The sequence below is a fragment of the Chiloscyllium plagiosum genome, unplaced genomic scaffold, assembly GCF_037043375.1.
Source record: "Chiloscyllium plagiosum isolate Xiang-an unplaced genomic scaffold, Cpla_swu_hap1 HiC_scaffold_42, whole genome shotgun sequence".
Lineage (NCBI taxonomy): Eukaryota > Metazoa > Chordata > Chondrichthyes > Orectolobiformes > Hemiscylliidae > Chiloscyllium > Chiloscyllium plagiosum.
The window spans coordinates 22,170,047-22,195,881 of record NW_028270180.1 but is presented as its reverse complement, the minus strand read 5'-3'; the positions used below and the strand labels follow the sequence as shown (position 1 = coordinate 22,195,881).

At 47.5% G+C, this 25,835-nt stretch overlaps 1 protein-coding gene across 2 annotated transcripts in view; it reads right to left on the bottom strand.

Annotated features, from left to right (window-relative positions):
* Positions 1–3,550: 3,550 nt before the first annotated feature.
* The window catches only part of malt3 (MALT paracaspase 3), a 138,269-nt gene continuing 115,984 nt past the window's right edge, over positions 3,551–25,835 (bottom strand). For both annotated transcript variants that reach the window (XM_087982224.1, XM_087982223.1), the window contains 4 exons: positions 14,961–15,110; positions 9,628–9,782; positions 7,056–7,181; positions 3,551–4,770 (listed from right to left, as the gene is read on the bottom strand). In XM_087982224.1, the coding sequence (XP_087838350.1) occupies positions 4,444–4,770; positions 7,056–7,181; positions 9,628–9,782; positions 14,961–15,110 (758 nt within the window). In that variant the 3' untranslated portion in view covers positions 3,551–4,443. The remainder of the gene's footprint in view (positions 4,771–7,055; positions 7,182–9,627; positions 9,783–14,960; positions 15,111–25,835) is intronic.

Genomic DNA, 25,835 nt, shown 5'->3' with positions numbered 1-25,835 from the left:
CCACATCTTGGCATCACTGGATGCAGAGGCATCTTCTGACAGCGGTCAATACGGGAGTCTCTTTAATCTTCCCTCGCGTGAGGGAGCCAAGGCCCAAGTATAGCGCCCCCTGCTGTGACGGTAGAGCAGCCTTTTGCAGCTGCTATTCCTGATCAGGGTGGTTTGTGTCACAGCATATGAACACAGGACTGCTTTATCTCCAAACGACAGCTCATATTCTGGAGAAAAAGGCGGCTGGAACCAGACTACTGCATTACAACCTGCCTTTATATAGCACCAGAACGTAATAAAATGTTCCTAAGGCGCCTCACTAGAGTTTAATGAAGCAGATAGATTTTAACACTGAGTTACAGGAGGCAATATCTGTGCTGTGGGGAACAGGCAGGAATGTGGAGTTGAGGATTGTCAAAGAGAAGAGGCATGGAGAGCACGTAGTTGCCAGCACCACCAGCAGTGGGCAGTGTGATGCTGCAAGGTTTCAGAGCAGTAGGATCAGACAGCTCACTGGGGAATTGCAAGGCTGGAGGAGCCAAGGGCAGGGATGATGAAGTCAGAGGAAATCGCAGCACGATTCTTTCAAATAAAAGATAATCGTTCCAAAGGAAAGTCATCTATTTTGTCACAATTTTCTCGAAGCAGTTCAGTTAGGGAGTGGGGACTGAGAAGCGGTTAACAGGTGATGAAATAATCTCACAAATGGGAATAACGTCAGCAGCAAGGCATGAGTGTCAGCTGAAACCACCAAGGCAATTTTAAACAAACCCAACTTGGTGGGGTCCAGGGATGTGAAGATTAGGTGGACTGGCCACGGGAAATGCAGGGTTACAGGGATAGGGTAGGTCTGGGTGGGATGTTCTATGGAGGGTCACCGTGGATTTGATGGCCTGCTTCCAGGCTGCAGCGATTCTGTGGTGGGGTGTGCAGGAGTGTCAGTCATCCACCCGATTCCCACTGCACAATGTTTTCGTTTCCAGGCAGTTCTAACAGGATTAGACCGGGTAAATGCAGCCAGGATGGTCCCGATGACCGGGGAAGGTCAGAACGTGGGGTCACAGTCTCTGGCCATTCAGGGCTGAGATGGGGCGAAACCTCCCTGAGATGGGGGGGTGGGGGGGGGGGTGGGGGAGCTGTGGAAATTTCTGCCACAGAAAGTAGCTGAGGCCAAAATGTTGAGTGCTTTCACAAGGGAGTTAGATACAATTCTTCGGGCGAAAAGGATCAAAGGATATAGGGAGAAAGCAGGAAGAGGACAGTGAGATGGATGATCAGCCATGATCATATTAAATAGCAGATCAGGCTCAAAGGGCTGAATGGCCTACTCTTGCTCCTATTTTCTATGTTAAAGGGAATGGCTGATCTGATTGCATTCACTTCCACCAGAGTTTTACTTTGGTGGGAGCTTTAAAGTCTGCACGAGTTATGTTGTCTTGATATTTTGCCCGGCCACACCGTTCTGTTCTCTGTAACAGAACTCTGCCAACTCTCTCCAAATTGCTTTAACCTCACAGCGATACGTTGGAACTTGGTGGGAGAGGGTGTATTTTTTTTTAAATCCACTTGTCTAGGGATGTTATTACACAGCTCAGGAGCAGGTGGGACTTGAACTCAAGTCTTCTGGCCCAGGGACACTAACACAGTGCCCCAACCTGCTTCATTCACACTTCTCCACCGTAACCATGAGGAGAACGCTTTCTGACTCAGCACAAGAGTGCTTGTCCCAAAACAAAAAAAAAACTTTGAAAACTCAATAATTCTCTGTAACCTTTTAAACGTTTAAGCTCCCCGATGGCACCAGCTCTTGCCCAGACAGGGCTCCAGTTACAAACAAAGAGGGGAATGAGAACTGTAAGAGAGAGCAGGGCTCCAGCCTTCCAGTAGCTGGTTAGCTTCAGAGCTTTCACCATCACCAAAAATAACATCACCATAAAAATAAACAGGGTCCAATAAAATCTAAAGCAAGATCCCAGAGCTTGCCATGAATGTATTAGCACCCGGCCAGCCAAAGAAACAAGCCTCGCTCTTAACTTCAATCCAGGTGACATCTAACACATTTCATTTCGAATACAATGCCCTTGCATCATCTTGGCCAGCACTTTGCCAATCTGGGTGCCACTGGAATATCAGCAGGAAGATTGATGTCGCTTCGTGTTGCAGCATGAGGAGAAAAGATTTTGATTTTTCAATGAATTTTTTCAAATGACCTCCCACTCTGTACCGCACCACACAGCACCTCACTCTCAGCTGCTTGCAGAATATTATTTATAAAATGCATTTTCTCCCCTCCCCATCAGATGCACCACACTAAACACAATGCCACGTGCTGCATCTCCTGCTCTTGTCAAACCTCTTAAGGGCGACTCTGTGCCTGTAAACCCCCTGCTCTACTGACGACAGACAGGACTGCAGGGGTAAACCCAAATAACTACCACCCGAGTCACAACCCCTGGACAACCTACAACGAGGCTGAGAGGAGACTGGAGAGAGATTTCCAGCATCCTCAGCGTACTGGACATTGTGCATAGTGAGAAGCAGGTCCCACTCGTCAAGGGGATGAGGATGGGAGGGTATAGATTTAAAATGGTCTGCCAAAGAAGCGAGGGTGTTGGGAGGAAAATCCTTTTCACTCAGTAAGGGGCATGGAATGCACTGCCTGGCAGGGTGACAGAGACAGGTTCGATTGAGGCAGTCAAGAGGATAGCTACTTGGAGAGAAATAGTTTGCAAGGGTTTGGGGACTAGGCAGGAGATTGGTGACGATGCTTACCTGAAGAGCTAGTGCAGACACATTGGCCCGTTGTGCCCTGTCAGGCCCCTGTGATTCTGCATTCCCCAGATTAAATACATTTTTGGATAAACTGAGCACCCGATCATTACAGATCCGTTCCCTCCGTGACTACCTGGTCAGGTCCACGCCCCCCCCCCCCCCCCCCTACGACCCACCCTCCCATCCTGGCACTTTCCCCTGCCACCGCAGGAACTGTAAAACCTGTGCCCACACCTCCTCCCTCACCTCCATCCAAGGCCCTAAAGGAGCCTTCCACATCCATCAATGTTTTACTTGCACATCCACTAATATCATTTATTGTATCCGTTGCTCCCGATGCGGTCTCCTCTACATTGGGGAGACTGGGCGCCTCCTAGCAGAGCGCTTTAGGGAACATCTCCGAGACACCCGCACCAATCAACCAAATCGCCCCGTGGCCCAACATTTCAACTCCCCCTCCCACTCTGCCGAGGATATGGAGGTGCTGGGCCTCCTCCACCGCCGTTCCCTCACCACCAGACGTCTGGAGGAAGAACGCCTCATCTTCCGCCTCGGAACACTTCAACCCCAGGGCATCAATGTGGATTTCAACAGTTTCCTCATTTCCCCTTCCCCCACCTCATCCTAGTTTCTAACCTCCAGCAACTCGATCCCCTGACTTGTCCGGACTTGTCCGACCTGCCCAGCTCCTTTTCCACCTATCCACTCCACCCTCTCCTCCCTGACCTATCACCTTCATCTCCTTCCCCACTGACCTATTGTACTCTATGCTACTCTCTCCCCACCCCCACCCTCCTCTAGCTTATCTCTCCACGCTTCAGGCTCTCTGCCTTTATTCCTGATGAAGGGCTTTTGCCCAAAACGTCGATTTTGCCTGTCCTCGGATGCTGCCTGAATTGCTGTGCTCTTCCAGCACCACTGATCCAGAATCTGGTTACCAGCATCTGCAGTCATTGTTTTTACCCGATCATTACAGTCCAGAAACTCTCGCTGATACCAGTTGGCTTTATGAGCGTGTATTATATCACCAAACTGGTGTCCCTATACATTCAAGCAGCATTAACATTTCACGGTTAAATGAAGTGACGGCAGCGTTATTAACTCTCGAGTTACAATGACTTAGCTACATGTCACCAATTTGGTGAACTTAATGAGGGAGCTAACCATTTAGAAGCTGCAAGGATGTGGCTCAGTTATGTCCGGGCGGCAGTAAACATTCCCGGGATGAAGTCGCCATGCTGAGCATCCCAGTCCCTTTCTGACAGACCTGACGTGGGTTTGCTGAAATCCCATCGGAGTCAGAGGGAAGGCCGATGGAGACAAATGCGAGTGAACGGACAGCACAGCCTCAAACAGCTGCCCAGCTTGTTCCAGGAACACGTCGCTGCATCTCTCATTCTCTCTCTCAGAAATGTGTCCCCGACTGGGGCACACTGCCAGTGAAGTTAACACTGAGTTCAGACCAGCTAAGGAACAGCAGTAGGCCATTCAGCCCCTCAGTGCAAATCAGTGACTCACATTTACACTGAAATACAGACAACAGACCCAGGCACTAACCAGGAGCTGCCCAGCAGCCCCTACTGTGAATATAAGGATCTAACCCAAGTGTTATCACTACTGCTGAGTGCATACCTACAAATGTTTAATACAGGTTGATGTGTCCACCAGAAGCTGGATGTGTTACCCATATGATATTTCACTTTCATCGTTTTCCTCTGGTTGGTTGGACGTTCTGGCCCGGCTGACTGATGCTTTGAGCTCTCTCTTATTGACTGCTGTCCGTGTTCCGGACCTGCAGGAACTGCTGGCATCCTTTGTGATGGTGGTGTCAGGCACCGATGTAGAGTCCTGGTTATTGCTGCTGGTGCTGGTGGCACTGGACATTGTCCTGTACAGCTCCAGCTGTGCCACTAGTGGATGCCCCAAGTTCACTGTTGCTGTTTCTTCCAGCTTTGGGTGTTCCTGAAAGGTCCAGTATTTTAGGGTCAGCCGTAGAAGCAAAGGTTGCTGTGGAAACAGGGAATGGGTGTTAAGAAGGGTCTGCAGTTTCAGTATTGGGCACTATCCAACAATCTGAGTATGTTGCTGTATTACGACAGCCTAAACAAAAACATGCAAAACAGAAACCACTTATCCTTACTTTTCCTGACTCATAATTTCTTTTTAGATTAAAAACCCATGATTATTCATTCATTTACTGTATATTTTTAAAAGCCAGCACAGCTACACGTATGATTTTCAATTAAAGATAAATGAAATGTTAAATGTAAAATAAAGGACCCAGAAATGTACAATTTTTCACAGAACAATGGCCTCAATAGTCACGACAGTGAAGACTAAAATGGAGAGTCCAGATGTAGCAGACTCTGTGAAAATTGCCCGGGAATTTGAATTTTCCATTGGACAGTTTTCCAATGTCTGGAACCCTCAGGAAGAGGAGGCCGATGGGATCGAGGAAGGGGAGGTGATGTGGGGTTAGAGAGTCTGAGGTGAGAGCTCTCTGAGGTTAGAGGAGGTGACAGAGATCTAGATAGTGAGGGATTTGAACACAAGGATAAGAATGCTTTCAGCTTTCTGGACCCTGCACTTTAGAATCCCCTCTCTAAACCTCTCCACCCCTTTCTCCTTCAAGATTATTTGGACTCACCTCTTCCTTCCCAAACATTTGATCATCTGTCCAAAGACCAGCACCATTGCTTTTCACTTTGACTCAATCTTCTCCATTAAAGTTGCCACAAGTTGTTGTTGACTTGTTGTTGTACAAATACCTTTTTTTTTACATTTTTAAAAATTTAAATTAAATTTTAGATTTACCATTTAAAATTTTAATTTGATTTTACTCTTTTTTTAAAAATAAATTTTTAATTTTTAGAATTTTTAAGTCTGTGTGGAGTTTGCACATTCTCCCCGTGTCTGCGTGGGTTTCCTCCCACAGTCCAAAGATGTGCAGGTCGGGTGAATTGGCTGTGCTAAATTGCCCTTAGAGTTAGGTGCATGAGTTAGGGGTAAATATAGGGGAGTGGTTCTGGGTGAGTTACTCTTCGGAGGGTCGGTGTGGACTTGTTGGGCCGAAGGGCCCGTTTCCATACTGTAGGGAACCTAATCTAATCTACTCTGTTGGTGTTGAGGTTTAAAAAGCACAGAGGTGACAAACCCACAGAAACAGACTCAGGGAGGATGATGGAAGTGGGCAGCCTTTGTGGCAGACGGTTGAAACATCAGAGGCTCAGGTTAAGTACAAGTGTTGTTGAAATTGTTAATGATCTGTCTCAGTCTGTAGCTTGGGAAGAGAGTGCAGTTGGTGCCGAGGGAACGGAGATAAAGACAACAGGTTCTGTCTGCCCAAAGCTCAATTAGAGGAAAGTGCAGCTTATCTCAAGGAGGGAGCTCTGATGCTCTCAGTTCTGGTCGAGCGAGGCAAATGGGGGACCACCAAACTAATGTGGACCTCTCCAGTCGCCTCCTTTAGAGTGCATGCCAGCTGGTGTTTGAGATTGAGGACATAGCGGAGTCTAACTCTCCAGGGAGTACACAGAGTTCACTAAACACGTTCTCACAATAGCGGGACAGTTCTATCGAGAGAGATTGGGGGAAAGGGGCTTGTAGAGTTTCGAAGAGTCCGAGGTGATAGCATTGAAACCCACAAAATGCTGAAAAGAATAGACAGGGGAGATAGACCAAAGATGCTTGCCCTGGTTGGGATGTTTAAAACCAGGGAAGCACATGCTAAAAAGAAGGGGGAGTGCCACGTGGGTCTGAGAGAAGGAGAAATGATTTTATTCAGAAGGTGAATTTTTGAGATTCTCCACCACAGAGAACTGGGAAGGCTTGGTCTCTGAATATGTTTAAGGTCGAGACTGATAGGTTTCTGACTACCTGCACAGGATTATGGGGATGGAGTCAGTAAAAGGCGTTTCGGTGTTTGATCAGGTGGAACAGGTTTGATGGGCTGAATGGCCTGCTTCTGTTCCAACATTCCAGTCTCTCAGGCGTGCTGCATTTTGGATGTGCTGTCTTCACAATGAGGCCTTATACCAAGGTCCCATCTCTTCCCTCTGGCTGGATGAGAGTCTGTGTTGTAGAGGGGCAGATGCTTTCCCGATATTCTGGCTGACATTATCCGTAAATCATCAGCAAATATCATCCGGTTAATGTGTTTGGGGTGCTGGCTGTGTGTGAACTAACTGCAGCTTTCCCGGACAATAGCAGGGGCCACGCTTTTAAAACAGATTGAGTTTTGTTGTAAAGCAGTTTGGGATGTGCTGAGGTGGCGCGGGGTCTTGGTCTGTTACCTTGAGTTTATGTAGGCCGCTCAGTCTCAGTGTAGTGTCTGACGGCTGGTCATTGCTCAGGGACGATAGAAGCGAGTCGATCTGGGATGACTCTCCGTCGAGATCGGAACAGGCACTTGCCAACTCCTGGAGCAAAAGTAAAAAGGTGTCAGTCGTCTAAACCATCCTCCCAGACTTTCCAGGACAAAGCAGACCACTTGATTGACACCCCAGTCATCAACTTCAAAGTTCACTCTCTCTCCCACCGATGCTCAGTAGCAGCAGCATGTACTGTCGACCAGGTGCACTGCAGAAATTAGACAGCACCTTCCAAACCCAGAACTTGTTCTGTCTAGAAGGACAAGGGCAGCAGATACAAGGGGACATCACCAGCAGCTGTAAGCTCTCCCCCAAGTTCCTCAGCATCACTATGACAGGAATCCGGGGAAAGGTATGGACAGAAGGACTATTATGAGGTTGATCTCAGAGAACGAAGAACAAAGAAAATTCCAGCACAGGAACAGGCCCTTCAGCCTTCCAAGCCTGCGCCAATCCAGATCCTCTATCTAAACCTGTCACCTATTTTCTAAGGATCTGTATCCCTCTGCTCCCTGCCCATTCATGTATCTGTCTAGATACATCTTAAATGATGCTATCGTGCCCACCTCTACCACCTCCGCTGGCAACGCATGCCAGGCACCCAAGACCCTTTGTGTAAAGAACTTTCCCCCTCTCACCTTGAACTCGTGACCCCTAGTAATTGGGGTCAGCTGAGTGTCAGCAGCAATAGGAGCGGGGGTGGGTTGAATCTTATAACTCAAGGGCGTTTAGAGATGGGGCAGTAAGTGCTGGCATTGCGTATTAAAAATAGAAACCTTCATCTTGTGTCAGAACTGTAAGGAACAAGGCATCCCAAACTCTTATTCTCCCATCCATCCATGCAATGTTCCTGACTGGAACACCCCTCTGTAGCACAGGGAGTGTAAATCAACTCCTTCCTCAGTTGCAGGAAGATCCAGTGGTGACGTTCAGACAGTTGACTCCTCCAACTCGCCTGTGTGTGTTTGAATGGTCAGACCCTGAAGGAGTGCGTCCTATCAATACCTTCCCTCCAGTTGGGGCTGTGGCATGTGACCAAGAAACCCTAGAAATGGTGGGGGAAGATATCACAACATCTTCCTGGTTGGACAATGGAAAAGTGGGAAAAGTGAAGCAAGGGTGCGGAGAAAACGTTGCTGAAGCACATCCCTGCTCCGAAGGGTGTAAACACCACAAGGTCACATTTACAAACCAGCTCTGCGGGCTACTCTGTACACGCTAACATCAGAGCGACCCATTGCTCCTGGCAAATGGGTTTATTATCTCGTGTTTGTTTTTAACTTTGTAGCTTGTGACCGTCACGACACACATTCCACAGCCCAACCTGGAACCTGCTGCTTGGTCACAAGGTCTCCAGCAATCAGTGACCTCAGCCAAGACCCTCTGAGGCATGTGATATCAGAACAAATCTGGGAGTGGCCTTAATCCCTTAACACAGCCGAGAGGTGGCAGTCAGAGCAAGGACAGGGGGTCAGTCGCTCTGTTCCAACTTGCTGAGGGTGGGGGGAGCACTCACTTTGTACCCAGTCACTGAGGAGAGGGCACTCCCTACCCACTCACTGAGGGAAGGGGCATTCACTCCCTACCCACTCACTGAGGGAGGGGGCACCCACTCTGCACCCACTAACTGAGGAAGGGTCACTCCCTACCAACTCACCGAGGGAGGGGGCATTCACTCCCTACCTACTCACTGAGGGAGGGGGTATTCACTCCCTAACTACTCACTGAGGGAGGGGGCACTGACTGCCTACCCACTCACTGAGGGGGGCACTCCCTACCCACTCACTGAGGGAGAGGGCACTCCACACCCTCTCACTGAGGGAGGGGGCACTCCACACCCTCTCACTTAGGGAGGGGGCACTCCACACCCTCTCACTGAGGGAGGGGGCACTCCACACCCTCTCACTGAGGGAGGGGGCACTCCACACCCTCTCACTGAGGGAGGGGGCACTCCACACCCTCTCACTGAGGGAGGGGGCACTCCACACCCTCTCACTGAGGGAGGGGGCACTCCACACCTTCTCACTGAGGGAGGGGGCACTCCACACCTTCTCACTGAGGGAGGGGGCACTCCACACCCTCTCACTGAGGGGGTGTCAGGGGAGTAAATTGTCACCCACAAACATTGGGGAACAGCTGCTCTGGGTGTCAGGTGCACTAAAGCATTCAATAGCTGTGTGACTCCGATGCCCCTACACACAACACCAATAACAGGCCCTCCTACCCCCTTCCCACAATTCTCAGTGGGTTGTCACACGAACATTGATGAGTGATTACACCAATCAGAAAGCTCGGAATTGAAGAAAGCAAGAATTTACCACAATCAAGGGAAAGTTATTTATTTGCTCCAATGCAGTAGGCCTCAGTAATACAATCTTTGGCAGTCTTTCCTTTAAATGCCCCTTGAAGTCCATTGAAGACCCTGACAGTGTGTATCTCTGACGAAGCCTGCCCTTCACACTGTGCTCTCAGTATTTGGGCAGTTGTCACTTACCTCTGGTTTCTGAAGGAAGACTTTACACTTGGCGATATCTGAGGGCCTTGTCTTAATGTTGGCATAGACAATCATTACATTGGAGAAGATGGCACTGCAGCTCAACTCCACTTCCACACCACACGGAAAGCGAATGGTCCTTCTCTTTGGCAGTTCTGGGGAAAGTCGGTGAACAAAGCTTTAGGCAACTTTTCAGCTGAACATTGTGACCCGGATCCCTCGGTACGTCAGGGAGCGGTGGAGTGAGTTGACGTGCAAAACTACCGGAAATGTCATTCGCTGATTTTTCTTCAAGGAAAGCTGTTTCAACAACAATCTGCAAGGATATAAAACTGCATATGCTGGAGATGGGAACTAAAAGCAGAAAGGGCTGGAGAAATGCAGCAGATCTGGCAGCCATCGTGCACACAGGGACAGAGCTTGGATTCTTTCAGGTACCTCATTAGAGAGAATGTGACACTAAACTACAAAAGGATGTATTTGGACAGATGATCAGAAACCTGACCAAAGGGAGGTCCTGGGGAGAAGAGGGAGAGGTAAAGAGGTAGTGAGGTTCTTGGAGGGACTTTAATTCAAGGAGTTGAAGGTGACAATGGGACAGTTGAAGTTTGTGATATGCGAGAGGCCTGAATTTGAGGAGCAGAGTGATCCCAGGGAGTGGGAGGACTGGAGGAGATGACAGCAATAGTGAAACATCCTTGGAAGGCACTGATCTAACTGAACATGGAGTCAGAAGACATCTCAAAATCTCAGCAGATTTAATGTTAAACATTCTGAATCAATCTTCGCCTTCATTCGATTTTGTCTTTTTACAAGGCCCCAGTACTTTGGTCTAATTGGTGAAGCGATGACCTAGTTGTATTATCGCTGGGTCCCAGATTCAAATCCTGCCATGGCCAATGGTGGAATTTGAATTCAATAAATATCTGGAATTAAGAGTCTAATGATGACTATAAATCCATTGTCGATTGTTGAAAAAAACTATCTGGTTCATTAATGTCCTTCAGGGAAGGAAACTGTCATCCTAGTCTGGCCTACATGTGACTCCAGACCCACAGCGATGTGGTTGACTTTTAACTGCCCTCTGGGCAATTAGGGATGGGCAATAAATACTGACCTGGGCAGCGATGCCCTCAGTCTGTGAATGAATAAAAAATAATGGAGATATTGAGGGTTTCGGAGAGATGTTGAGGTGAGCCATGAGGTTGGTTTCTCACATTTAAAACAGCCCTAAATACTACAATAAACTGATAAAGCTAATAGGTCACAGTCCTAGTAAAGTTGGTCATGATTTGAATAGAACAAGGAATGGATTTCTTAGGTTTATGTTTCAACACAATAGGTCAGGGAGGACAGGAAGCATAACTTCAACAACGGAAGTTGCCGGAAAAGCTCAGCAGGTCTGGCAGCACCTGTGAAGAGAAATCAGAGCTAACATTTCGGGGCCCTGAAGCAAAATTTCAAGTTCTGTAAAAGGCAGGATAGTTTTAACCGATCTATTTTTCTAATCGACCTGTTCAGAGATGTTATTACACACTTCTGAAGTGGGTGGGCCTTGAATCCGGGCTTCCCGGTCTAGGGATAGGGAAGCTACCACTGTGCCCCTAAATATCGTTACCCACCAACAGTGGAGCACACCCCCTACCCCGACTTAATAACATTGAAGGTCCAAGCAATCACAAGACACATATCTGTTCCTTGCCATTCACACTCTCAGATTATCAAATTAATCATCAAGGTATCTGAATTGCTTTAAGCTGGTCCACGGCTTCAGACAATTTACACATCAGAATGGGCACCCACATGTGATTAAACAGCTTGAGTATAATTAAAGAGTTCAGCACTGATTCCAAAAAATAATTACAGGCTGCGACGCTGTAGAGAGGTTCAGATGCTAGCACTGATGGTGAATGGGGCCCTGCAAAAGGTTGGCACTTAATTGTGTAAAATGTTTTACTATTGACCAGGGATCTATTTAATGCAACAGGTGGAATTAAAATCCCTAACATTTCTGGGAGCATTATAGGCATTTTGGGATTTTCAGGAATGTTTAGCTCTGACAGGTTTGCACAATGTCTGGGAAGAGCAGCACTTGATGCAGATTTGAGGAATATTTCTCCCATGTACTACGCAAACGGCAGGCAATGACCATTAAGAGACCATCAAACCATTGACATTCAATAGTGTTACTATCACTGAATGACCCCACTATCAACATCCTAGAGGGGGAGGGGGTTATCATTGACCAGAAACTCAACTTGACTCACCACATAAACGCAGTGGCTACAAGAGCAGGTCAGAGGCTAGGAATACAGCGGCGAGTAACTCACCTCCTGACTCCCCAAAGCCTGTCCACCATCTACATGGCACAAGTCTGGAGTGTGATGGAATACTCCCCACTTACCTGGATGGGTGCAGTTCCAAAAACACTCAACACCATTCAGGACAAAGCAGTCCACTTGATTGGCACTCCATCCACAAGCATCCACTCCCTCCACCACCGTCACTCAGTAACAGCAGTGTGTACTATCCACAAGATGCACTGCAGAAATTCATCAAAGATCCTCAGACAGCATCCTCCATTCCCATAACCACTTCCATCTCAAAGGACAAGGGCAGAAGATACACAGGAACACCAACTCCCTGCAAGCTCCACTCCAAGCCACTTACCATCCTGACTTGGTAATATATCACTGTGTCTCTGGGTCAAATTCCTGGAATTCTCTCCCTAATGACATTGTGGGTCAACCTACAGCACATGGACTGCAGTGGTTCAAGAAGGAAGCTCACCCCCACTTCCTCAGGGGCAATTAGGGTCAGACAATAAATGCTGGCCAGTGATGTCAATGTTCCATGAGTGAATTATAAAATGCCCCATGATACGGTACTAATTACAATGAAAATCACCAACATTAGCAGCTTAACCTCTCCCCTGTCTGATCACTGCCTGGGTAAGCGAGGAATTATTTGCATCGCTGATGGATTCGCTCAGTGTGAGGCAGTTCAGTATTGCACTGACACAGCAGTCAGAGTAAATCCAGCTGCAGCTTAAAACCTGAACCTGAGCTAAGCTGCAGTGCAGTGGAATAACAGTCCTTGTGATTACAGTAAGACTCACCCAGACACCATTTGAAATACCACAGAGTTCTGGACACCATACCACACAGCCATGGAGGAGGTTGCTGAGAGAGTTAATGTTGAGACTGCATTAAGCTCTACCCAACCTGATGATTTCCCAGCCTCTGGCCATAGAAGATCCAATAAGCATTAGGTCCCAACGGAGATAGATGCGACTGCTGCGGTTGCTGACAGTTTGTTAGTAACTCATCAGTGTTACTATTGCTATTATGTAATAAGTAACATTCCATTGTGCAAAACAAGTGCCTCTTCTCAACCGTGTTTGCCATCCATCACCACCAACTAGGCTCAGCACAGAAAGGATAGAGTCTTCTCCTGTGTTACAGTTATAGTGTCACTGCCTCTGAACCAGAAGACCTGTGATGGAGATGTGTTGTAATATGCCTGAACAGGGTAACTAAACAATATTTAGGGGTCCTGTGGTAGTGCGCTTATCTCTGAGACAGGAGATTGAAACACTGCTTGTCCCAGAGGTGTGCCACAGCCCTGCCAAACAGGCAAAGTAAAATAACCAGCCCCTGGTCATGAAGTTCACATCTAAATTTCAGCATTGAAGGCCCCTTATGGCACATTGGTAATGTCTCTACCTCTTGGCTAGAAGGTTCAGCTTTAGGTCACCTCTTCCCCAGAGGTTTGGCATCACATATTCAGCCAGATTGACTGAAATAATTACAACAGTTGCACTGTTATGGCAAGGGGTAGTGGCACTGTCACCAAACTAGTAATCCAGAGAAACTGGTCAATCCTCCAGGAACATGGGTTCAAATCCCACCATGACAGATCGTGACAATTTTATTTAAAAAAATCTTATTAAAGAAACATCGGCTTCACTAAAGCCTGTGATCGGCCATGATCTGGAATGAAGATTATTCAATGGGCTGAATGGTCTAGAGGACTCTGTATTACATATTTCATAGAATCCCTACAGTGTGAAAACTCAGTCCACACCAAAAGCATCCCACTCTGAACCAACCTGTCTCTGTAATCCTACATTCCCGTGGCCAATTCATCTAACCTGCACATCTTTGGACTGAGAGAAGAAACCAGAGCACCCAGAGGAAAGCCACACAGAATATGCAAACTCTACACAGACAGTCACCCAAGGCTGGAATCGAACCTGGGTCCCAACGTTGTGAGGTAGCCATGTTAACCACTGAACCAATGTACTTTCAATTTATATTGAGTGGTTTTATTTGCTGCCCCATTGTGTTTTTTTTTTAAAAAGGAACTGCTTTAAACTTTTGGTCACATTTCAGGCTCACTCCCCTGATCTCTGGACATCCCGTGTGAAGAAGGTTGTGGGAGGGAGCGATTAGAGCACCTCCTCATGGACGGAGGAGGGGGTGGTAGTAGTTGACTGTCTCCCTGTGGTTACATCAAGCAGGAATATGTGATGTCTACTGGCACAAAAGAGGCATTGGGAGATCGGTGGGAACCACAGGAGCTGGGCATATTACCACTCCGCCTACAACCCTGTCCTCCCCCCCCAAAAAAGTTTCGATTTGATTCTAATAGATTACCCAAGAGAGTTCTAAAGGAGAGACATACTGGATTCAAAACGTTAACTCTGTTTCTCTCTCCACAGATGAAGGGCTTTTGCCCGAAACATCGATTCTCCTGTTGCTCGGATGCTGCCTGACCTGTTGTGCTTTTCCAGCACTACACTCTCGACTCTGATCTCCAGCATCTGCAGTCCTCACTTTCTCCCTGAGCTTCGTCAGCGTTTGCTTGAGGGCTTAGTGAAGTAGTGTGGAGTGAGCCGGGTTACTAACTGGTGGGGATTTAGTTTGAAGCACTCTGGAAACGTGTCAACAATGGAGTAACAAACCCGGAAAGTACTGGCAAAACTCCAGCATTCTCTGCTTTTGCTTCAGATTTCCCAGCATGCACAGTGTCTGGTGGGGTGTCCGAGTGTTAACAATGATGTTTGGGTTAAAAGATCGCTGGAACGGAACAGAACAGAGCTGGGAGCTCCTCAGTAATGAGCAGGTCAGGTACTTGGCTTGAAGAGTGATTTTTGCTGCCAGCACAGCTTTGCTGGGGCAGCTGAAGTGAAGAACATTAAACCCTGAGAGCAAGCATTGAAGAATAATGTAAAACACAATGAGAAGGGCTATCATACACTACCTCATGGATAACTGGAGGGAAACTACATGAGGAGCCTTCCCTCATTTTGGTGAAGGTCACTCTCTTACCATTGGCTTGTTTCCAACGCTCATTCCTCACTCGGAGTTGCACTGTGTGACCCTTCGTACAGATCTCATCAGTCAGGGCCCGGCACTCCTTCAAGGTGTGTCTGATCTCCATCACTTGCTTGCCGGTAATCAATTGGTCCTTCCCCATTTCTGTGGGAAAACACAAACAAGAGGAATTAATTGACTCTGACAGGAAGCGGGGCCCAAAACATTGGTCGGGTTTAGTCACTGCCAGCAACCTCGCTGCTGTTTGGAAATACAGCGAGCGGGGTTCAGCAATTCTGAAACCAAAGCAAACTTCTGCAGATATTGGAAATCTGAAAAATCCCAGAATACATAGAGCACCCGTGGCAAACAAAGCACAGTTAACATTCCAGGAGAATGACAGGTCACTGGGATGAAGATTAACTGGGTTTTTCACACCAGTACTGGAGTGACAGCCTGACATTCCAATAGTAATTCACTGGGGGAGTAACGTTGACCATCTAATCTTACTTTCAAGCCCAACATTCTCTACGTTAGGAGCAGCAGTGCTTCAACTACCTCTGGGAGAAAATGAGGACTGCAGATGCTGGAGATCAGAGTCGAGAGGGTGGTGCTGGAAAAGCACAGGTCAGGCAGCATCCAAGGAGCAGGAAAATCAACGCTTCAGGCCGGAGCCCTTCATCAGGAAGGGCTAATGCCCGAAACCACAAACCTCATTCCTGAAGAAAGGTTTATGCCCAAAAAACATCAACTCTCCTGCTCCTCGGATGCTGCCTGACCTGCTGTGTTTTTCCAGCACCATACTCTTGACCTTCATCTACCTCTGGGGTACCTGGCTACCTAGCAGGGTGCTTTGGGTGCCATCATCACCCATCCCACCTGAAATGTTGACCTCTCCACCTCCTGCTGCTGCCTGGCTTGTTGTGTTCTTCCAGCCTCCTATCTGTCTACTTTACACTCCCTTGTAAGTCACTATAATCCATTTGGTTGGAGGTGGTGGTGGTGGTGGTGGGGAGGAGACAGTTTTCAATTCGCTGTTAGACAAAGACTGAAAACACGGCGGCAATAATTAAAAATGTGATAGTGTCCACTGGACAGTGTGGGCCTTGTGCGGTGGATGGTGTTCCCTGCTCTTGCGGCCCTGATCTCTCAAGGTGGTGAGTGCCTTGGTTTTGAGATGCACTGAGAAAGAAGCTTTGGTGTGGGACAGCTGTAATGCAGCCTTCAGATGTTCGACACTGCAGCCACGTGGTGCCAGGGTCCCATCTGTAACATTCAGATGCTGCCTCAGCAGGCTGCTTTCTCCTCCGTGTTGAACTCCTCATGTATCAGTGCAGCTACATTCACCCAGGCAAGTGGGGAACATTTCCATCCAGCACAGGTAGTGAGGTGGTTTTGGAGAGTCAGGAGGTAATTCACTCATCAGCCAGTACTCAGCCTATTCACTCAGGGGCTGTGGGCATCACTGGTTGGGTCCAGCATTACTTGCCTGTCCCCAGTTGCCCCTTGAGGTGGTGGGAGTGAGCTGCCTTCTTGTACCACTGCAGTCTATTTGCTGTCGATTGACCCACAATATCCTTATAGAGGGAATTCCAGGATTTTGTTCCAGCAACTGTGAAGGAATGGCGATATATTTCCAGGTCAGGATGATGAGTGGCTTGGAGGGAATCTTGTAGGGGGTGGGGTCCCCATGTATCTGCCCTTGTCCTTGCTGATGGAAATGGTCAAGGATTTGGAAGGAGTTTGGAAGCTCTGGTGCATTTCTGCAGTCCACTTTGTAGGGGGTACACCCTGCTGCTACTGAGCTTCGGTAGTAGAGTGACTGAATGTTTGCGGATGTGGTGCCAATCAAGCGGGCTGCTTTGTCCTGGATAATGTCAAGCCTCCCGAGTGTTGTTGGAGCTGCACCCATCCAGGCAAATGGGGAGTATTCCTTCACATTGCTGATGTCTGCCTTGAGGAGGTTTTGAGGAGTAAGGAAGTGGGTTACTTGCTGCAGTATTCCTAGCCTTCAGCCTGTTCATGTAGTCACAGTATTTAAATGATGAGTCCAGTTGAGTTTCTAGTAAATGCTAACGCCCTCAGGTTGATGTTGATACTGGGTGATACAGGAGGCTAATGCCACTCACTAGCAACAGGCGATGGTTAGATTCTCTTTTATCATAGATAGTCATTGTCTGACATTTGCGTGGTGTGAATGTTCCTTACAGCCATAAAAACTAAGCGGCTTGTTCAAGTGGATTTCTCCTCAATGGTAACTCCAGGATGTCGACAGGAGACTGAGGGTCTTTGCAGTTTGGGGCGTGGCTAGCATGGAGGTAACAAGGCAATACCTAACCAGGTATTCCTGGTAGACGTGATATAATTAAGAAATGTATAATTGGAATCATGTAACATATTTCACAGAGAAATGTTTCAAAATGGCTCTTGTATGGCTGTCCTCTAAGATGGCGTCTCTCTGTCTGCCTCATTCTGAGGGCTGAGCATGTTGGGGTGTACAATTAGATCCAAAGCTCAAAATCTGTTGAACTGTTGGATTCAATCTGAGCATCAGAATTCTAAATGCAAATATAAGCTGTTTATTCAAGTCAGCAAATTCCAAGGGGCAGGCATGCTGCACTGAGGATATAATGGGGAAGACCCCCAGAAGAGAAGGGGAATTCTCCTGGTGTTCTGGCCAACATCAATGAGCACCACCAAGTTAGAGACTGCTTATATGAACAAGTTCTGCTGCATTTACTTTCAAAATAATTGCAAAAGCACTCCAAAAGTGATGAGCTTGGGAACTTGGAAGGTGATGATGTCATGACAATGTCACTAGACTAATAATCTTGAACCACCACCTAATGTACCTCGGACATGGGCCTGAACCCCAACGTGGCTGGCTGTGAAATTTGAATCCAATAAAAACCTGGAATAAAGAGTTTGTCCAATGGTCACCATGTGCTCAAAACCCACTAATGTTCCTTCGGGCAGCCAAAACTGCCATCCTTACCGGGTCTGGCCTATATGTGACTCCAGACCCACAGCAATGTGGATGACTCTTAACTGCCCTCTGGGGTAATTAGGGGCTGGCAATAAATGCTGGTCCATATCCCATATACGGGCAAAAAGAAAATAGAGAAATGAAAGGCTTGTTAATGGGACGGCATGACTGGACACTGCTAGTGGTGTGGATGTTCTATGAGTGTTGCGATGTGCACAGTACTACAGAAGTGTCTCTGATGTGTAGTCTGGCTTTGTGTACTCTGTACTACTCGTTACCAGTCTATCTCCCGAGACTCCAGCACAAACAGCTCGGCTGATTCAGTCCCGTACTGACCGGGTGCTGCACTGTCACAGGTGCCAGCTTTGGGAAGGGACATCAAAACACGGCAGAACACCCTTTGATTGATTCTGAAACAGATCAGGAGCAGTAACACTAATGTCCTGGACAATGTTTATCCCTCAATTAAGATTAGATTACATTACAATGTGGAAACAGGCCCTTCGGCCCAACAAGTCCACACCGACCCGCCGAAGCGCAACCCACCCATACCCCTACATTTACCCCTTACATAACACTACGGGCAATTTAGCATGGCCAATTCACCTGACCCTGCACATCTTTGGACTGTGGGAGGAAACCGGAGCACCTGGAGGAAACCCATGCAGAAACGGGGAGAACGTGCAAACTCCACACAGTCAGTCGCCTGAGGCAGGAATTGAACCCGGGTCTCTGGCGCTGTGAGGCAACAGTGCTAACCACTGTGCCGCCGAATTAACTCACATAAACAGGACCAACTGGTAGTTATTGCACTGCTGTTTGCAAATTAACTGTTGCATTTCTGATACTATTGTACATTTAAAACTTTGGGATGGCCTGAGGTTGGGAAAGGCAGGAAATAAAACAAGTCTTCCTCACTCCACAGGGACAGGCTGAAGGCAGCTTACAACAATAAAGCCAGTGCAATCAACGTGTGAAATAAATCTCCAGGCAGAGGAAAGAAGGTGAAATCAATGGAGGGCACACATGGTCTCTGAAGGTGGGTGAAGGAGGATGGCCTGAATGATCTCTGTCTTCAGTCATCAGGAGAAGTCTAGAGACTGCAAACTTGCTCCTGCAGATGACCATGACTCAGAACGTTCAGGGACTGCACACAGCACTGCAGGAAGCTCAGAGCTCCAAAACAAACAAACCTGACCTGCACACCAGGAGACAGCATTGACCTAGAGATCATAGATCAAGGGACAGAAGGGATCATGACATTAAGCGTCAAAAGACAATCACGATAAAGAAATCCTGTATTTCTGCCACTATCTTAGCAACGTTCTGATCGAGCAAGACAAGAGATTGATAGCGAGAGGGCATAGGTTTAAGGTGAGAGGGGAAAAATCCAAGGGACCCAAGGGGCAATTTTTGCACGCAGAGGATGGTGCATGTATGGAATGAGCTGCCAGAGGAAGTGGTGGAGGCTGGTACAATTGCAACATTTAAAAGACATCTGGATGGGTACATGAATAGGAAGGGTTTAGTGGGATATGGGCCAAGTGCTGGCAAATGAGACTGGGTTTATTTAGGATGTCTCGTCATCATGGATGAGTTGGACCGAAGGGTTTATTTCCATGCTGTACAGCTCTATGTGTCTTATGACTCTAATTGCATTAATCTTGAAACTATCTAGCTCGCTATTATTAGAGAGAGAAGGAAGATGATTATTTCTGCACCCATGAAAATAATGCTCAGTAAAATGAGCTTTGTTTAGGAGGAGGTTACCTTGGAGCAGGGGGTATATCTGAGCAGTGTCAGGTCACTGACTGATTGGGAATGACAGGGGTATGATTATTGGATGAGGGTTACACAAGAGCAGTGAGAGCATCCCAGGAATTTAAGGTGTGGTCTAAACGACAAGTTGGAATCACTCACTGAATCCTTACTGTGGAAACTCGTGCACCACAGATTTGCCAGACCCCCAAAATTCCCAGCAGATCCCCCTCTCTTTGACTCGGTTGTCGCCATAGGTTACAGCCAGGGATTCCATTCAGATGGCGTGTGCTTCTACTTAAAATCGCCCGGGCCTTTGATTTCGGCCAGGCGTTGAAAAGCTGGGAATGTCTTCCCGTTTCCCCTGCCTGGCATCAAGCTGTCAGTCCACGGCAGAGGCAGCTGTCAATGGCACAAGGTCAGAGTGATCAGGTTTCTCTTGCTCAGAGAGTGCACTGTTCATTTCGGGCAAGTGAGGTCACCGCTTACGCAGGTCCAGCCCACAAAGAGGAGTCCGATTACTGGAGGGACTTGCCAAAAATCATAAAATTATTAATCCTGCAGAAATGTGCCTCTAAAAGTGACCAACCTTTGCTCACATGGTTTTTTTGCTCACTCTGCTCCTCTCACACTTTCTCTTACCCAGAGCCGAAATCATTCAGAAAGCCACAGTCTCCTACTCCACTCCAGGAACGGGTGCCCAAACCTAAGCTGACCTTTTCAGTGCTGCACTGCCTTCAGGACGAAATCACAGAACCCTATAATGTGGAAGCAGGCCATTCTGCCCATCAGGTCCACACTGACCCCCCCCCAAGAGCATTCACCACATCTCCCACCCCCCTGCCCCAATCCCTGTTACCCTGTATTTCCCATGGTCAATCTACCTGACCTGCACATTTTTGGACTGTGGGAGGAAACTGGAGCACCCGGAAAAAACCCACGCAGACACGGGGAGAATGTCTCACAGCGCCAGAGACCTGGGTTCAATTCCCACCACAGGCAACTGTGTGTGTGGAGTTTGCAGTTCTCCCCGTGTCTGCGTGGGTTTCCTCCGGGTGCTCCGGTTTCCTCCCACAGTCCAAAAATGTGCAGGTTTGGTGAATTGGCCATGCTCAATTGCCCGTAGTGTTAGGTGAAGGGGTAAATGTAGGGGAATGAGTCTGGGTGGGTTGCTCTTCGGCGGGTCAGTGTGGACTTGTTGGGCCGAAGGGCCTGTTTCCACACTGTAAGTAATCTAATCTAATCTAAAAAAAAGTGTAAATCCCACACAGAGAGTTACCCGAGGCTGGAATAAAACCTGGGTCCCTGGCGCTGCGAGGCAGTTATGCTAACCACTGAGCCACCATACCGCCCCAAGATCTGTGTTGAACTAAGTGTCCTCTCAGGTGGACATCTAAGAGTCCTGGCAACATTATCCCTCAACCTGCATCACGTGAACTGGGTGGGAGCTTGGCTTGCACAATGTGACTGCGGCGTTACGTGCGTTAGAGAAGCCACTACGTTTCACAAGTACGACATGGCAAATTGTTTTAGGATGCCCTGAGATTGTGACAGGGGTAAAATAAATGCAACTCCTCTTTCATCGCACTATACACCTCATTGCCAAATTTGCCACGTCCTCTTGTTCAGTTTGTGGGTAGAATAGAGCACTATGAGCAAGACTGGCCCTTCTCCTTCCGCAGCGTACATAACCCAGTGATCGGACCAACCTAGCTCCCCAGCTGGGAGGCCAACACTCATTTCTTTCCCTTCAGTCCCACAACCAGCTCTTTCCCAATTCTTTCCTGTGGCTGCATAGTGGGATGGGGGGAGCTGTGTGCGTGAGACACAAACAGAAGTTGCTGGAAAAGCTCAGCAGGTCTGGCAGCATCTGTGGAGAGAAATCAGAGGTGATGTTTTGGATTGAGTGACCCTTCTTCAGAACTGGGCTGTGGTTTATGGGTACACAGACCTTTGGCTCTACCGCCCACAGAGCTTTCTCCATGTGTAGGCCCAGACTGAGGGGCCCCTTTGGAAAACAGGAAGTGTTACAGCCTAGTTCAGTCATGCCCTCCAGTGTGGTGCTTTCAGAAAAGATATAAACAGGGAATCTTCTGTCAAAGGTAGGGCTATGGGTGATGAGGAGGTGACTAGATGCAATACTCCTTCTAACTAAATAGCATTGTGTCCAGTGGCAGCACCTAAGTCAGCTAGCTGAGCCAAGATCGGGGAACACACTTGGACCTTACTCCATCTGTGCGGTTCAATACATCAATACCATTACCTCATTCCACTAGCAGCTCCCTCACAGCATTATCTGCTGGACCACTTTCAATCATCAAAGGTGGGGGTTGAGAGAGGAATAGAACATAGAACGTAGAACAATACAGCGCAGAACAGGCCCTTCGGCCCTCAATGTTGCGCCGACCTGTGAACTATTCTCAGCTCGTCCCCCTACACTATCCCATCATCATCCATGTGCTTATCTAAGGATTGTTTAAATCTCCCTAATGTGGTTGAGTTAACTACATTGGTGGGCAGGGCATTCCACGCCCTTACCACTCTCTGCGTAAAGAACCTGTCTCTGACATCTGTCTTAAATCTATCACCCCTCAGTTTGTAGCTATGCCCCCTTGTACAAGCTGATGTCAACATCCTAGGAAAAAGACTCTCACTGTCTACCCTATCTAATCCTCTGATCATCTTGTATGTCTCTATCAAATCCCCTCTTAGCCTTCTTCTTTCCAATGAGAACAGACCCAAGTCTCTCAGCCTTTCCTCATAAGAGCTTCCCTCCAGACCAGGCAACATCCTGATAAATCTCCTCTGCACCTTTTCCAATGCTTCCACATCCTTTCCGAAATATGGCGACCAGAATTGTACACAATATTCCAAGTGTGGCCGCACCAGCGTTTTGTATAGTTGCAGCATGATATTGCAGCTCCGGAACTCAATCCCTCTACCAATGAAACCTAACACACCGTATGTCTTCTTAACAGCACTATCCACCTGGGTGATAACTTTCAGGGATCTATGTACATGGACTCCAAGATCCCTCTGCACATCCACACTACCAAGAATCTTTCCATTGACCCAGTACTCTGCCTTCCTTTTATTCTTCCCAAAGCACATCACCTCACATTTAGCTGCATTGAACTCCATTTGCCACCTCTAAGCCCAATTCTGCAGTTTATCCAAGTCCCCCATACAACCTGCAACATTCAGCCACACTGTCCACTACTCCAGCAACTTTAGTGTCATCTGCAAATTTACTAATCCACCCACCTATGCCTGCGTCTAAGTCATTTATAAAAGTGACAAACAGCAGTGGTCCCAAAACAGATCCTTGTGGCACACCACTAGTAACCGGACTCCAGGCTGAATATTTTCCAAGAAAATTTCTTCCCGAAGTTCCAAGGCTGGGTTTCAAAATCCTGTTCTTTCCACTTCTCCTAGGAGATCATGTAGTTTTTCCAGGGTATAGGGAAGGACAGATTGGATCACGTATGCACCATGATACACAGGGTATTGCAAGTGTGTAGGCCGAACTGCCATTGCCTGGAATGCTATGTTAGGAGTTGCACTCTCTTTAGCCCCATCTGTTCTGCATGGCCATCACACCAGGTCCATCGTAGGATAACCTTCCAGTATAACAAAAGGATGACTGTCAGTCTCAACTTGTAAATTTGTAGGTGCAACATCCCCATATCCATAAGAAATGCCAAGCAATCTGGAGAGGATAGATTGGGAAAACCTGTTCACCCAGGTGGAAGGATTGAGAACCAGGGGTTATGGATTGAAGATCATTGGCAAAAGGAGTAACAGAGGTCATGAGGAGTAAGCTCTTCATGCATCGAGTGGTTGGACCTGCCCAAGAGCTCAGTGTAGATAAGGTCAACCCAGACCTTCACAAGGGAATTAGATCATTATCTGAAAAGGACCAAAAGGCAGGGCTACGGAGAGAAGGCGAGGAGTGATGAGTTGCTCACATAGAGAGCCAGCACAGACACGCTGGGCCAAATGGCCTTTTTCTGTGTCATAACCATTCTGTGATATTATAGCTCAGTACCAAACAATGTTAACAAAATGACCTCTTTCTGTGTCATAACATTCTGCAATTATAGCTCAGTCCCAAATAATGTTAATAAAAGCCGATTGGTTTGGACCTCCTGGTCATTGAATTCACTGTCCTTCGTCAACCTGCCTCAACTCAGTCTCCATTCTCTGGATGGTTGGGACTGATGGGCTCATCTCCAGCCACTACTATAAAACAAAATGGAAACTGCTGTGAATGTGTCATGTTAATCTTTCAATTCCAGTTTTTGGATGAAATGCAAGTAATTTAACAGACAGCCCAAAAGCCTCATTATTGGGAAACCCTGGAACTACTGCACATCAAACCTGCCTTCGGATTCAGAGGAACAGCACAGTCAGAGCAGACTAGCAGGGGGCTGGAGGAACACAGCAAGCCAGGCAGCATCAGGAGGTGGAGAGGTCAACATTTCAGGTCAAGCTTATCCTGATGAAGGGTCTCAACCTGAAATGTTGACATCTCCACCTCCTGATGCTGCCTGGCTTGCTGTGTTCTTCCAGCCCCCTGCTTATCTACTTTAGATTCCAGCATCTGCAGTTTTCTTGTCTTTAGCACACAGAGCAGCTGACCCCTGAGATTTGAAAATGAGTGTTCACTCTTTGGAAATATAACGAATGGACTCTGAAATCAGCTCAGGTGCCATACACTCCCACTGGCACATTCCACTTGTATGGATCACAGAATCATTCAGATGGTTCTTCTATAACATGATGGTAGTGTTCTTATGCAACCCCGTAAATGTACAAAAATTGCCCTTCAGAAACAGCACTTAAAGCATTGGTGATGTAATTGTGTTACAGCCAACACACATTAAAAGTTTGCGGTTTAGATAGTGGCCCCAATTCGGTAATCGCTTTACAGTGAATTCACATTAACAAAACACACCTTAAAGCATAATGATCAGTAGGATCCCTACAGTGCAGATAGAGGCCAATCGGCCCATCGGGTCTGCACTAATCCTTCAAATCTCTCTGCTTCCTCTTTTCCAAACATTAATCACTGCTGTCCTGGATCCCAGACTATGAATTTGACACTCACTTAGCTTAGTGTTCAGCAACTCCCCAAGATTGCGCCCACAGCACCACTCCTCCTCAAGACGTCCTTTAACAGGGAGAAGTGCTGAAATTGTCAAGGAACACCACAACCGCCAAGTCACAAGCCACCTTGACTTGGACTTGCTTCCCCATTCCTTCACTGCTGTAGGATAAAAATCCCAGACCTCAGTACACAACACTGTCGGACTGTCGTCACCACAGTGATGGCCCACGCCAAGCACCTTCTCCAGGGAACTGGATTTGAGCAATAAGTGTGGCATTTGTCAACACAGCTAATCCCAGAGAATCTTAAAACAAAAAGCCAATCCTTTCGATATTCAGTCTGACAAAGCCAGGGATAGAATGTGTTCATTGAACATCTCAGTCATGCCTTTGCATCTAGGTATTCTGTGAAATCAAACCAACCTCCTCCTTTTACCACCTTCTTACTGATCAGGTGGCCATACAGGACACTGGGATCTCACCCTGTGTTGGCTACTTGCCTTTTCTCATAATTCCTCTTTGCTTCTGAGCTGTTTTGCACCTCTCCTCTGAACCTTCTGCATTCCTCTTGATTCGTGATTTCATTTTCTGCCTGACACTTATCAAAAGTATATTTTTCTATCTTTATCTTAATTTCTACATCCTTTGCCATCCAGGCAGGCTCTGGATTGACTTTTTCTACCTTTCCCATTTGAGGGAATGTACCTCGACTGTCCCCAAACCATCTCCCCTTTGTAGGTAGCTCATTGTTTAGTCATTGGTTTTCCTTCTAACCTCATTCCAGACAATCCTTCCCAGCTCGGATCTTGCCCTATTAAAGTCAGCTCTCCGTCAACTGATGTTTCTCACTCTGGAATGTTGCATGTCATTCTCCTGATGAACGGCTTTTGCCCGAAACGTTGATTTTCCTGCTCCTTGGATGCTGCCTGACCTGCTGTGCTTTTCCAGCACCACACTGATCTTGATTCTCCACCATTATCCTAAACCCTATGATACATGGAGAACATTTAGGAAACAGTAATCTGACTGACTCTTGG